The sequence below is a fragment of the Panthera uncia genome, unplaced genomic scaffold, assembly GCF_023721935.1.
Source record: "Panthera uncia isolate 11264 unplaced genomic scaffold, Puncia_PCG_1.0 HiC_scaffold_1423, whole genome shotgun sequence".
NCBI lineage: Eukaryota > Metazoa > Chordata > Mammalia > Carnivora > Felidae > Panthera > Panthera uncia.
The window spans coordinates 4,742-17,646 of NW_026058056.1; the positions used below are offsets into that span (position 1 = coordinate 4,742).

Here is a 12,905-nt window from a genome sequence, read left to right on the forward strand (position 1 = left end):
CCTCCCTGTTGGCCCAAGACCCCATACCAAGCGCATCCCAACCTCAGGGCCTTTGCATATGCCGTGCTTTGTGCTCATGATGCCCCCCAGTCCTGAGTCTTCTCCCAGCAGCTCCTTCTCCTCTGCTAGCAGCTAGGAGGCCACCTCCACCCCGTGATTCCCTCTGTGGTCCTTCACAACTTGAAATTATGCACGTCCTTGCAGGTCTGCTGGTTCCCGTCCCACCAGATTGGACATGTCACACGAAGACACCGGTCTGTGTCTGACCCTGCCGTGTGCCCCACGGGTGCCGACCTGCTGGGTGGCCCCACGCAAGCGCAGACCCTCTCCAGACTGCCCGCGACCCTGCCTGCGGCGGGCGTGCCCTCAGGGTCCTCAGGGGGCGCTGTCCCTGCAGGGGGACACTTTCCCTGCTGTCCTCTCTCCAGCCGGATGCGGCGTCGACCTCTATTCAGGGACATCGGTTGACTCCGGCTGTGAGCGAGGTGCTGTTTGAGCGTCAGAGCCGGCCAGATTTCTAGAGGCGTAATCCGTATTTTATCTGCCCGGGTCTTTTTTTTTTTTTTTTTTTTTTTTTACCAATTACGAGAAAAATAGCTCATTGTCATGTGGGATCCTGGACAAGATCCTGGAACAGAAAAAGGGAATCAGTTTCAAAAAAGAAAACAACAACAACAACAACAACAACACATAGAGAGCTCCACATAAAAGGTGGAGTTTGGTCAGTAGTCATGGCAATTCCTAATATCATCAATCGGTCATAGCAACACTCCAATATCGGTGTCTGAGTCGCGACAAGAGTGCTTGTCTCCTAGGGTTTCTGTAACAAATTACCACACGTTTGGTGGCTTTAAAAAGAATCACACGTTTATCAACCTCATGTTGTGGAGTCAGAAGTCCTAACACCCGGGCGTGGGCAGGCCCGGTTCCCCCCAGAGCCCCAGGGAGCCCCCTCTCCCCCTTTTTCCGGCTTCCAGAGGCCCCGCATCCTGGGCCCGCGGCCCCCCCTCATCCTCAAGGCCAGCAGCACGGGGTCCGCCCGGCTCTCTGCCTCCCTCTCGTGACGACGCCGGGTCCCCCGGGCACCCAGGGTCACCCCCGCCTCAGGGGCCTTGACAAGGTCCCCTCTGCCGCATGAGGGGACACGTCTGCAGGTTCTGAGGACGAGGACAGGGACCTCTTGGGGCGGTGGATTATACCACTGATGAGAAAGAGTAGACAGAAACTCTCACATCTTTGCAACTTTCTATAAATGTAAAATTATTCCAAAATAGAACTTCTCTTTTTAAAAAACCTTTTTAAGTGTTTTTATTTATCTTGGAGAGAGGGGGGCACGAGCGGGGGTGGGGCAGAGAGACAGAGGGGGACAGAGGGTCCGAAGCGGGCTCCGCGCTGACCGCGGGGCTCGAACCCACGAACCCTGAGATCATGACCTGAGCCGAAGTTGGATGCTCAACCGACTGAGCCCCCCGGGCGCCCCTGAAATAAAAACGCTCTTAAAGAAAACAGAATCAGAAGCAGGAACGCAGTCACCCGTAACCCTGCCCGGAGATCATCGTGGGCGACAGGCGGGGTTTATTCCTTTCCGCTTCCTGTCAGAGTTTATGTACCAGGGATATTCTCTTCCGTAAATGGCACCACATCGTGCGTAACTTTCTTGATTTGAGGCGAACACCTTAGACGACAGGCCATGTGTGAGTAACCTCCCTCCCCCCCCCCCGCCCCCACCGCCACCCCATCCAGCTGCACAGGCCTCCCCGCCAGGCGTCCTCGCCCTGGGCCCCCAGCCACCTGGCCTTTGCTGGGAACACCCTCTCCCTCACGCTCCTGTCCAGCTCCCCTTGCTCTCCAGGTCCTGCCTCCAGTGTCCCCAAGCCCCCCTCCCGCCACTCCCTCACCCATTCAGATGTGGAGACCCTGCTGCGTGCAGCTCGGTCCCTCCACACCTCAGTGTCCCGACCCATTGAATGGGGTGAGGATTCATCTCGGGGCGCTCCAGAGACCCAGAGTTCTGGAGCGCGGGTGGCAGGAACCCCCCCACCCCATCTCCGCAGGAGGCTGAAGTGCCCTGGGGACCACGTGGCCAGGCCCGAGGGATCACAGGAGGCCACGGGGAGTTGGGGGGGGGGGTGCACCAGGAGGCCACGAGGGCCGCTCCTGGGCACTTCCTAAGCCACAAGGTCACAAGGCCTCAGAGGTAGCAGAGCCCAGCCGACCCACATCCGCAGGACCGGTGTCCCCTCTGCCTCAGGGACGGCCCGGGCTAGAGCTCAGGGTGAGGGACCGCACGGACTGCCCCCCTATTGGAGGTCGAGGCCGGGGCACCGGGAGGGGCGGGGGAGGGGCCGAGATGCCGCCGCACCTGGAGGCTGAACCTCGCGGCCACCCCTCCACCTGCGCGAGGTTCCCGCCCGAGCTCTTGGCCTCCTTCCCTGGGAATCTGCCGAGTCCGGCCGGGCGGCCGCCGGAGCGCAGAGGCGGGAGGCTGGGGCCCGGGGGAGCAGGGGCAGGGGCGCGGGCCCAGGACACCGTATCTGCACCCCATCCCCACCCGGCGCCGTGAGCGGCATCTCCCCAGGCGCTAGGCCCCCGTGCAGGGCCAAGCACCTGCTGCGTACCCTCCCTGCGGGCCTCGGGGACTGCTGTGTGCGCGCCGCGGAGCGAAGACGCACCTCCGAGGCAGGGCGCTTGTCCACTAGGGGGAGCTGCGGGACCAAACCCGATTTACTTTCGACGCCCGCCGGGCCCCGGGCCCCAGCTCACGCCCGCCGTAGGCGCCCCCCACCCCCACTCCTGCTGTCCTCTCTCAGCCCCCCTCCAACCACGCTTCACCTCACCGAGTCACTGAGCGCCTCCGGCAGCGCTGATCCACCGGTCCGCCCTCCTTCCGCCCAGAGGCTCCCTGTCCCTCGGCCCCTAGCACCGCCCCCCCCCCCCCCCCCCCCCCCCGGCCCCCCGGACGCAGGCCCCAGTCTCCGTTCAGTCCTCGCTCACGCCCCGTGACCTCATCCGTGACTCTAGACATCCCGCCGTGCCAAGGACGCCCACACGTCCTGCAGGACACAGCCCCTGCTCTTCCAGCCTCTTCTTGGTTGACCCCCAGACGTGTCCCCCCACACCCATCCGGAAGTGACCTCTGGACCTGCCCTCCCCACTCCCACCCTCCCGCAGCAAATGGGCACCTCCCTTCCAGGCAGCTCCGGCCAAGCTCCCGCCTCACCTCTTCCCGACGGGGCTCCTGCGGGAGCCTATAAGCTCCACTCCCCGACAGCTGCGCGCCCCCTCCCCACCTCCACGCTGCAGGGCCGCACAACCCCGGTCCCCGCAGGAGGCGGCTGCCTCTTCGCTGCTTTCCTGCCCCCACAGCAGCCAGGGGTGGCTTCTCCCAAATTAGGGCACGACTCCCACCGCCCTGACCTCCACCCCTTGGCCCCTCTCTGACCTCCCCCCCCCCCCCCCCTCCCGCCCTCCTGACTGTCCCTTTTTCTCTCATTCTAGCCTCCGGGGCTCTGCACGCGCTGTTTCCTCTGCCTGGGCTGCCCCCTCCTCCTGGTGATCACCTCTTGGGCGAGGGCCTCCCTCCAACCCCACCTGCAGGGGGCCTGGGACACTTCTCTGTGTCCTGAACAAGAGGCAGGATTGCCTGGTTAGCAGGGCTGTTCCTGGCTCCCCCTGTGCATAGTACATGCTCAGTAAACACTGCCTGAACAGATGGCCTTGAGCGGCCCTGCCCTGAGCCCCTCCAGGCTGGTGGGCAGACAGAGCTGGACCGGCACCCCCGTCCCTGTGGTCAGGGCCAGACACCCCACAGCCGGCTTCCAGGAGGGGGGGCAATCAAGCTGAGCATGGGCTTGCCCAGCGACCAGGGGGGCAGGCCGTTCATCGACCCCTCAGTGGCCCCATCTTCTCGAACCTGTCAGGAAGCCTCATGGGCAACAGCAAGGAGGCAGGGGAGGGGTGAGCCCAGGGCCCTTGCTGCCTCCCTGCGTGGGCAGGGTGAGGGGTCAGTGTGCCCATGCTAAGCTGGGAAAGGCGGGGGTGATGAGGAGCCCTAGGGGGACCCTGTCCTTGCCAGTCCCCGGAAAGAGCTGAGGTCCACTTGGAAATGTCTCGGTGAGGAACTCTGCGGACCCCACTGTCCCGATGGGAAAATAAGTCATGGGGCGGGGGCACACCCCTGCTCGAGAGGGTCTGGTTCCAAATCGCTGCTCAGCCTGGGAGGGCGGAAGGCAGGGTGGGGCACGTCCTCTGGTGACAGCAGTGCCCGGGAATGCTCCTGGAGGGGCTGGAAGGGGGCTCTCCGCCCCCCACGCCCGGCCCCTCGAGCTGAGCTTCTCCCAGTGCATTGGGGCCCTGCTCTGGGGTGGCCAGGACCCGGAGTGGGAGCCTCAGGATTGCAACCGGGCGCGCGGGTTCCTCAGTAGGGTAACGTTGAGGGAGGCTTCGGGGGAAGGACCAGGGGAGGGAGGTACTGACCGGGAATGGGGACCCTCGCGGGGACGCGATCTAGGCGTCGGTGGAAACGGGACAGCGTCCCGGACTCCCGGAACCACGGCAGGGCCACCTCGGTTCTCGCACATTCCCGAGCCCTGAGCGCGACGCCCGGAATAGCAGCCCCGGGGTGGGTGGGGGTGGGGGGGGGTAGAGGCGGTCGGTTCCCTCACGTCTCCCCCGCCCCGGGGCTTTCCAAGGTCACCGGGATACGGACTCTGGAACACCAGGCCGTGGTCTGAGGCGCCGGCGCCGGCGCCCGCGCGGGGCAGTCCCCTGCCGTAGATCCGCGCCGAGGCGCGCAACCGCCGCGCGAGGGCGCACGGGGCTGCCCCTCCGCCGGACCCCGGCCTGGGCGCGCCCTGGGAGGCCGGGTGGGAGGGGCTGCTCCTGGCTCCCCCCGCCCCTCCCCGCGGGCCCCGCCGCTTCCGCCTGTCCTGCGGCCGCCCGGGGAGCCGGGACGTGCCGCCTGGGCTCTCCGTAGCCGGTAAGTCCCTCTTCCTATCCCCCCACAATCCCGGCCGGCGTCTCCTCCCCGTCGCCGGGCCCGGGCCGGTGAGGGGCTGGCCTGGCAGCGATCCCAGGGTGGGAGAGAGCTCATCCCCGCCCCCTCCTGGGGAAACTGAGGCCTAGAGGTGCGGCTTGCTCCGGGATCACACCTGCAGGCTGGGGCGCGGCCAAAACGGGATGTGTCATGCTCCTCGGGGAGGGTTCTCTGGGAAAAATGGCGCTTCTAGCACCGGGTTTGGACTCCCACCCCAGGGGCTAGCGCTTGGTGCGTGTGGTGGGAGGGGGCTGCGTGTGGAAAGGCCACCCCCCCATCTCAGCTCTCCAAGGCCAGCCCGGACTCGGGGTTCAGAGGGGCACAGATAGAGCCGGCTACACAGCTCTGGGCAGAGAAGGGCCCTGCCCAGTGGTCCCCAAGGTTCTCAGCACCCGGGGCCACCATGCGTCCCAGCGCCTGATGCCCCAGGTCCGAATGTCAGCGCCTGAGAACCAGGGAAACTGAGGCTGGAGAGGGTCCAGAGTCCACTGGTACAGGACCACGGCCCTGAAACTCAGGGCTGGAGAACTCCAGCTGGCTCTTTCAGTCCTTTGGGCACCCTGGCCCTGGCCTGAGAAAGGACTCACGGGGTGGCCGCTTCCCTCCGCCTTTCTCTGGCAATGCCATGGTCACGAGGAGGGTGTGGATGGCAAGGGACTTCACCCTTTCTCTGACAGATGGGGAAACTGAGGCCCTGGGAGACAAGTCTACCCCCCCAGTCCACTCACCCCCAGAGGCCTCCCTCTTTCCTGCACTACCCTCGTCAGTGGCTCCTTTTCCTCTGCAGGCTGCCCTTGGTGGAGCCCACACCCTCTGCACATGAGGTCACGGGGCACCGGCTGGACTGGGGCCAGGTCAACCCGCCTTGTGACCCCCAATCCAGGGGCTCCCTGCCACCACAGGTCTGGGAGCCGAGGTGGCCCTGGAGGCCCAGGTGCAGCCAGGGGGCTTCTGCCCGGGACTCAGCCCCCGAGCCAGCCCCGACAGCCGCACCTTCTCCGCAGTCCCTCATTCAGCGCTGGACTGAGACCAGCTGATCCCCATTGTACAGATGGGGAAACTGAGGCCTGGGGATGTGGAGTGGCTGGCCCTTGGCCACACAGAAAGGTAGACGCGTTGACGGTGGGGAGAGTGGTGATGGGGTCCCGACACTGGAGATTTCTGTGCACTGTCCTGGAATGATTCCTTCCGTAATCAGACACAGATTAAGCACTTGCTGTGTGCATGTAATCAGACGACAAACAATAGCAATAAAAGCAGATAATTCTTTGAGCTCTCCCTCCCCCTCACCAGGCTCTGTGCAGCCTGCTTTTCTTATCTGGTCTGACGGACCCCTCAGATTTTCCTGTAACGGGGGCCCTGTTATTACCCCACTTTTCAGAGACAAGAACAGAGGCCCAGAGAGGTTAAATGACTGCCCCAAATCACACAGCCAGTGGGCACAGAGCTGGGGTTCCGACCCCGGCCTGCTGGCGCCCCCACTGCCACGCCCTCTCTGCTCCCCAACACCCCGCCCCCTCCAGAACCTGCTTCTGCTGTGGACCCTCCTGAACTGTGGTTTAGGGGGCAGTGCCCAGGTAAGGGGGGACACGAGTCCAGGGAGCCAGTGGGCTTGGGGACCTGGCCGGCGGTGTGGGGGCCACTGGCTTGTCTCCAGGCCGATGGTGCCTCTCTCTCCCCAAGTAGGGTCCAGGTGAGTGGACCCCCTGGGGTTCCTGGAGTCGCTGTTCCAGCTCTTGTGGGCGGGGTGTCTCTGTGCGCAGCCGCCGCTGCATCTGGTGAGCGCAGAAAGCTGGGGCTTAGCAGGGTGGGGTGGGAGGGGGGTGCCTGCCCCTCCTCTCCCGCCAGCCCGCCCCACTGCTGGCCGCACCCTCTGCCTGCCCACACATGCTGTGCCTTCTAATCCCACTGATCCGGCTGGAATGTGGGTGGGGGCGGCCGGGCCCAAGGGTGGGCAGGCCAGCTCTGGAAAGAGGGTTACTGGGGGTCCCGACCACACTCTGGCCCTCTTGTTCCTTGTAGGCTTCCCGGGTTAGACACATGCTGGGGAGACACCCATGAGTACCGCCACTGCCATTTGCCGGTAAGTTCTGTCCGCCTCCGGGGCCCTCGGGTGCACCTTGAAGACTTCCTGCTTCCCCACTCGTGCCCCCCAAATACACCTGCCGCCCTGCCAGGCTCTCTGGGCTCCCCTGGGGCTCTCCCAGCCTCGGACCTACCCATCTTTGTCCTCAGGACTGTCCCCCAGGGGCCATTCCATTCCGAGACCTCCAGTGTGCCCTCTACAATGGCCACCCCATCCTAGGCACCCAGAAGACTTACCAGTGGGTGCCCTTCTACGGTGGTGAGTAGCCTTGCCTCCTGTTGGTCCACAGGAGGCAGGGCGAAGGGGCTGCTGAGAAAGAAAGACGACCGGAGGATTGCAAGAGAACATCAGCACTGGGGCTTTGAAGGATGCATAGGAGTTGAAGTGGAGGGGAAAGCAGGTGTGAGGTATGAAGCAGCACAGGGAGGCAGGGTTCGTTCTGCACGGGGTTGAACACAGCCTGAGGATTTGCGTGGAGCCGTATCCAGAGGCCAACAGTTCTCAAACTTATCCCGGTGGCAGGAACTGTCGCCGCGTTTAGCTGAAAATAGCAAGTTATGTAACTGTGTGCCCGGGGCAGTGTGCCTCCGCATTTAAGGGAAACAGACAGCTTTAGACACCATAGTGGAAGCAGATACAGATAAGAAAAGCTGACAATGGAGAAGATTCCATCGGTCAGCCTCGTGGGTGTTTTGGTTTTTTGTGTGTTTTTCCCCCCCTAAGAATTAGAGGAAATTTGCCATGATCCCCCCCCCACCCCCCCCCCCCAGAGGCCCTCCAAGGCCAGCTTGGGCTCTGTGCCAGGCAGGGTCTGCCAGCCAGGCTCAGAGAAGTGGGAGCCAGGAGGAGCACGGATCCCTGCGGCTGTGAGCTTGAGCCTGTGACCAGACTGTCCACTGTGCCCCACTGCCAGGCAGCCGGGAAACTGAGTCCGGGGGAGGGCCAGTGACACACCCAGCTGCTCTGCATTCAGTCAGTACTGAATACTCCTTTTTTAAAATTCTTTTTCTCCCAATGTTTATTTATTTTTGAGAGAGAGAGAGAGGAAGGGGCAGAGAGAGGGGGGGACCGAGGATTCAAAGCCAGCTCTGTGCCCACCGCAGAGAGCCCAGTGCGGGGCCCGAACTCGCAAACTGTGAGATCATGACCTGAGCCGGAGTGAGCCACCCAGGTGCTCCAGCACTGGGCACTTTTTATTGGGCACATGCCGGGTGCAGGGCCCGTGTGCTGAGTGACTTCTGCCCACTGCCATACCCCAGAGCCTGGAACGGTGTCGGTGTCGGGAAAGTAGTAGGTGCTCTGTGAACGTTTGCAAGTATGAACAATGGGCTCCCTAATGTTAGGGCTTGACAGGAATGCATGCATGCGTCGGCCCCGGGTACTTGCCCGGGGAACTTGCCTGGGAGGGTCTGGGAGCTGAAGGCAGACGCCACCTAAGTTCCAATCCTGGCTCTAACCAAAGCCTCCAAGTGTGGCTTTGGCTGAGTCCCTGGGCCGCACATGCCTGAGGGGGAGGAGGCCAGAAGCCCCGACAGACGTCCTGGACGGGCCCAACAATTCCTTCTGTCCCCAGCGCCCAACCAGTGCGACCTTCACTGCCTGGCCGAGGGGCACGCCTTCTACCACACCTTCGGCCGCGTCCTGGACGGCACCCCCTGCAGCCCCGGGGCCCAGGGGCTCTGCGTGGCCGGCCGCTGCCTCGTAAGGCCTCGCCGGGCCCCGCCCCCCGTCCACCTCACATCCAGGCCCTGGCCACGGACCCCACTCCTTTCTCTCCCGGGTCCCGCCCCCTTCTCCAAGCCCCGCCCCCAGCACCGCACCCACCCCGCCCCGTGTCCCCCCCATGCCAGGCCCCCCCCCCCCCCTTTCCCCTTGGGCCCCCCCCCCCGGCCCCGCCTCCTAGGGCTGTCCCAGGCCAGGGGCTGTCCGCGAAGCCGCGCTCGTCCTCCCCGCCCCTGTAGAGCGCCGGCTGTGACGGTTTGCTGGGCTCGGACGCCCGCGAAGATCACTGCGGCCGCTGCGGCGGCGCCAACGAGTCGTGCCTTTTCGTGCAGCGCGTGTTCCGTGACTCCGGTGACCGCCCTCCCCGTCGTACCCGCTTGCCCAGAGCGGGCCCTTTAACGAGCCTCGGGCCCGGAAGCGAAATCCCGAGCTGATTGGGCAGTCCGTGGCCCAGCCCCCTCCCTCTCTTCATTCTGACTGGTTACTGTCAGATGGCCCCGCCCTTCCCGGAACAGATGGGGTTTTAACCCTTTCCCAGCTGCACTTAAGCGAGAATAATCTTACCTCCAAAAGTTTACCGAGCGTTGTGGAGGTGCCAGGACCCTGGCTAACCTGCTTACCGCAGTATCTCATTTAATCCTCAACTCATCCCTCAAATACCCTCCCACTCGCGCCCAACGCCCTCCTTTCCTTCCGCCCAGGTGCCTTCGCTGGGTACTGGAACGTGACCTTGATCCCCGAGGGCGCCAGACACATCCGCGTGGCCCACCGGAGCCGCAACCACCTGGGTATCGCAGGACCCGAAGGGGGAGGCGTCTTGCTGGCCGCCTCGGATACAGCCGGGGAGGCTGCGGCTGCGGCTGGGGGGGAAGGGGTGCGGGAGGCGGAACGGCCCGGTTCCCGGAGCCCGGGCTGACCTTTCCCTTGCAGCGCTGATAGGGGTCGACGGGCGCTACGTGCTCAACGGGAACTGGGCGGTCAGCCCACCCGGGACCTACGAGGCGGCGGGCACCCGTGTGGTCTACACCCGCGCTGCGGGGCCAGAGGAGACGCTGAGCGCGGCTGGGCCCACCTCCCAAGACCTGCTCCTGCAGGTGCGGCCCAGGCTCTGCGGGGGCAGCTGGGAGATGGAGGGGGCGGTTGGCTACTGGATGGGGGCGGGGGGCCGGGGGCCGGAGGGGGGAAGCTGGGCCATCGGGTCCGAGTGCGGCTCCCTCGGCGTGACACCCCTCCAGGTCCTCCTGCAGGAGCCCAACCCCGGCATCGAGTTCGAGTTCTGGCTCCCTCGGGAGCGCTACGGCCCCTTCCAGGCGCAGGCGCAGGCCCTGGGCTGGTCCCTGCGGCAGCCGCAGCCTCGGGAGGTGGAACCACAACCCGCTGAAGCCCCCGCGGCCCCAGCCGCCGTTTCCCCGAGGACCCCGCCCCCCGCCCCAGGTGAGGTGGGGACGGCCCGGTGGGAGCTAGCAGGCAGCTGAGGTCCGTGCCCCTCACCGTGCGCCCCCCACAGACCCCTGCTCCCCGTGCCCAGACACTCGAGGTCGCGCGCACCGGCTGCTCCACTATTGCGGCGGCGACTTCGGTGAGAGACTCCTGACCCCAACCGTTACCTGACTCCTGGTTGACCTGAACTTCAGCCCTGTCCTGCTGACCCCTGATGGCGATCTGACCCTACCCTTGACTCCTTGACCTGACTCCGACTTGACTCCTTCTGCCCCTAGTGGGACTCCTTGATCTGACCCTTTGCCCTCATCTGAACTTGGACTCCTCCTTGATCCCAGGCCCCTCTCCACAGTCCCCAGGGACCCCCAGTGCTCCATCTGGCCCCGGTTCCTTTCTCTGGCAACGGGGTGCACCTGAGGGGGGGTGCCCAGGGTGGAGTGTCCAGTCGGCCTCAGCAAAGTCCTGCCCACAGTGTTCAGGGCCCGAGTGCTGAGCCGCCTCCAACAGGCCCAGGAGACGCGCTATGAGGTTCGCGTGCAGCTCATCTATAAGAACCGCTCGCCACTGCGGGCCCTGGAGTACGTGTGGGCCCTGGGTCGCTGCCCCTGCCCGCGGCTGGACCTCCATCGCGAGTACCTGCTGGCCGTCCAGCGCCTCATCAGCCCTGACGGCACTCGGGACCGACTGCTGCTGCCCCACGCTGGCTACGCCCGAGCGTGGAGCCCTGCCGAGGACAGCCGCGTGCGCCTGGCTGCCCGACACTGCCCCGCCTGAGCCGCGGGACCGGGCCCCTGCCACCTACAGCAACAGAGGCGTGCCTGACCGGGCTCAAACTCAGCATATTTCCCGTCTTGCCCCGGCTTCCAGTGGCTTCCCGCCTACTACACATGCTTAGCTGTCCCTGCACACAGTCAGATCCACTGTCATGAGCAGGAGGCGCTGGTGAGGGAGGACACACTGAAGAGACGCTCTTATTTCCTCTCTCACTCTGGCTGCCAGGAAGCTCATAGATGACTTATACTTAGAAACTTTGTGTCTGCTTTCATTTGCTTTGCCCCATGCTCTCTTTCGTAGAGACACTGTCACAAACGGGCATGGCCCAGAGGAAGGCTGCCCAACAAGACCTTGGAATAGAGCAGTTTCCCCTCTTGCCCTGGTTACCAGGACGTTCACTGCTGTTTAACTCCCTGGCACTCTGTGCTCTCTCTTCTCACTGACACACGTACGCCTCATGTGTTCAGAGACACTGTCTCCAACAGACATGCTCCCTAGAAGACACGCCTACCCAGGTACTGGAAGGTACCCATTTCCCCTTTTGCCCCGGCCACCAGGAAGTTCGGAGATAATCTTGAGCGCCTCAGCAAGTCTGGCTGGGTCTTTCTTTCTTTCCTTTCCTTTTTTTCCTTTTCTCCTCCTTCCTCCCTTCATCCCTTTGTCCCTTCCTTCCTTCCTTCCTTCCTTCCTTCCTTCCTTTTGATTTTATTTTTAAAATAATGTCTACGCCCGATGTGGGGCCCGAACCCACAACCCGGAGACCTAGAATCACATCCTCCCCCGACTGAGCTGGCCAGATGCCCCTGGCTGGGTTTCTTTCGGACAACACTGCCCTCCATCCCTGTTTCTCCCTATTTAATCTTTGCGAGCACTTTTACGACGAGGACACCCCAGTGACACATACGCGGCTGCAGAAATTCCAGGATGTGCTGGGAGTCAGACCCACGGTCACGCTGTCACGGTGTGTGCACACACTCTCACGTGCACCCCAGCCCTCCTCCTCCTCCTCCTGGTCCAGTGCCCCCTCCCCACGCCCCCTGAGGGCCACACTGCCATCTCATGCCACCCAGGGCCCCGGTCCCTGTCCTCCTGTGTTCTCCTGGATATGTTCTACTCATCAGTCTTCTGGGGCCAGGAGGGCAGACCTAGGCCAAGTGTGAATTGGAGGTACCTGGAGGGTGTCACCCAACAAACCTTCTCGGGGCACTCTGGAAGGGCCACCCTTTACCTTCTCTCCCTGGATGGGACAGTCTGGTCTTCCGTACCGTCCGTCGTTGTGTTTTCCTTTAGGACACAGGACGCTCAACTGTGGGTCTCAGGCTCAGTGCCTGACCTTGCAGGTGACCTGTGGCCGGACCCTGCCCCTCCCTGGGCCTCAGTTTCCCCATCTGCGAGTATCCTTTCAGCCCCTCGCAGCTCTGAGCATGGGAACCGCATCCCTCGGACTCCTTCCCCTGCCTCTGGGTCCCAGACCTGGCCCCGTCCCCGTCCCCGCGGCAAGTACTGAAGCTGGGGCCCCCCTGGGCCCCCCTTCCGCCCGTGTTAAACGGGGCACAGCGCTGGAGGGTGGTGTGGGGCCTGGGCGCCCCCTGGTGGTAGGACGGGAAAGGAAGGGACGCTAGGCACCTGGTGATGCCGGCACCCAGAGGGCCCCGCCTCTCCCCTGGGTGCCAGCCTTCCTCAGCAACACCTCTCCCCACACTCTGGCTTCCTGACACTGGCACCTACACCCAAGGCCCCTCTGTGCCCGTCAGGGCTGCCCGAGGTTGTCCCTGCACCTCTGCCACTGAGTGGGCTATGTCGGGGACGGGGGGGGGGGGGGGGGGGGGGGGGGGGGGGGGGGGGGGG

At 64.0% G+C, this 12,905-nt stretch overlaps 1 protein-coding gene across 1 annotated transcript; it reads left to right on the forward strand.

Moving 5' to 3' along the window:
• The first annotated feature begins 4,785 nt into the window (after positions 1-4,785).
• LOC125917041 (ADAMTS-like protein 5) lies at positions 4,786-11,731 on the forward strand. The gene is made up of 13 exons (XM_049623291.1): positions 4,786-4,978; positions 5,823-6,142; positions 6,417-6,612; positions 6,722-6,813; positions 7,058-7,118; positions 7,271-7,379; positions 8,695-8,822; positions 9,083-9,194; positions 9,545-9,631; positions 9,774-9,937; positions 10,079-10,277; positions 10,351-10,422; positions 10,756-11,731. The coding sequence occupies exons 2-13, from the start codon at positions 6,087-6,089 to the stop codon at positions 11,055-11,057; spliced, it is 1,578 nt and encodes a 525-aa protein (XP_049479248.1). The 5' UTR covers positions 4,786-4,978; positions 5,823-6,086; the 3' UTR covers positions 11,058-11,731.
• Positions 11,732-12,905: the final 1,174 nt, after the last annotated feature.

What these genes read in the sequence shown, in the direction of transcription:
- LOC125917041 (XM_049623291.1), top strand. Translation starts at nt 6,087, where the DNA reads ATGGGGAAACTGAGGCCTGGGGATGTGGAGTGGCTGGCCCTTGGCCAC. An exon ending in GCGTGGCCGGCCGCTGCCTC is followed by an intron (nt 8,823 to 9,082) that starts GTAAGGCCTCGC and finishes CCGCCCCTGTAG; the next exon opens with AGCGCCGGCTGTGACGGTTT. An exon ending in CTATTGCGGCGGCGACTTCG is followed by an intron (nt 10,423 to 10,755) that starts GTGAGAGACTCC and finishes TCCTGCCCACAG; the next exon opens with TGTTCAGGGCCCGAGTGCTG.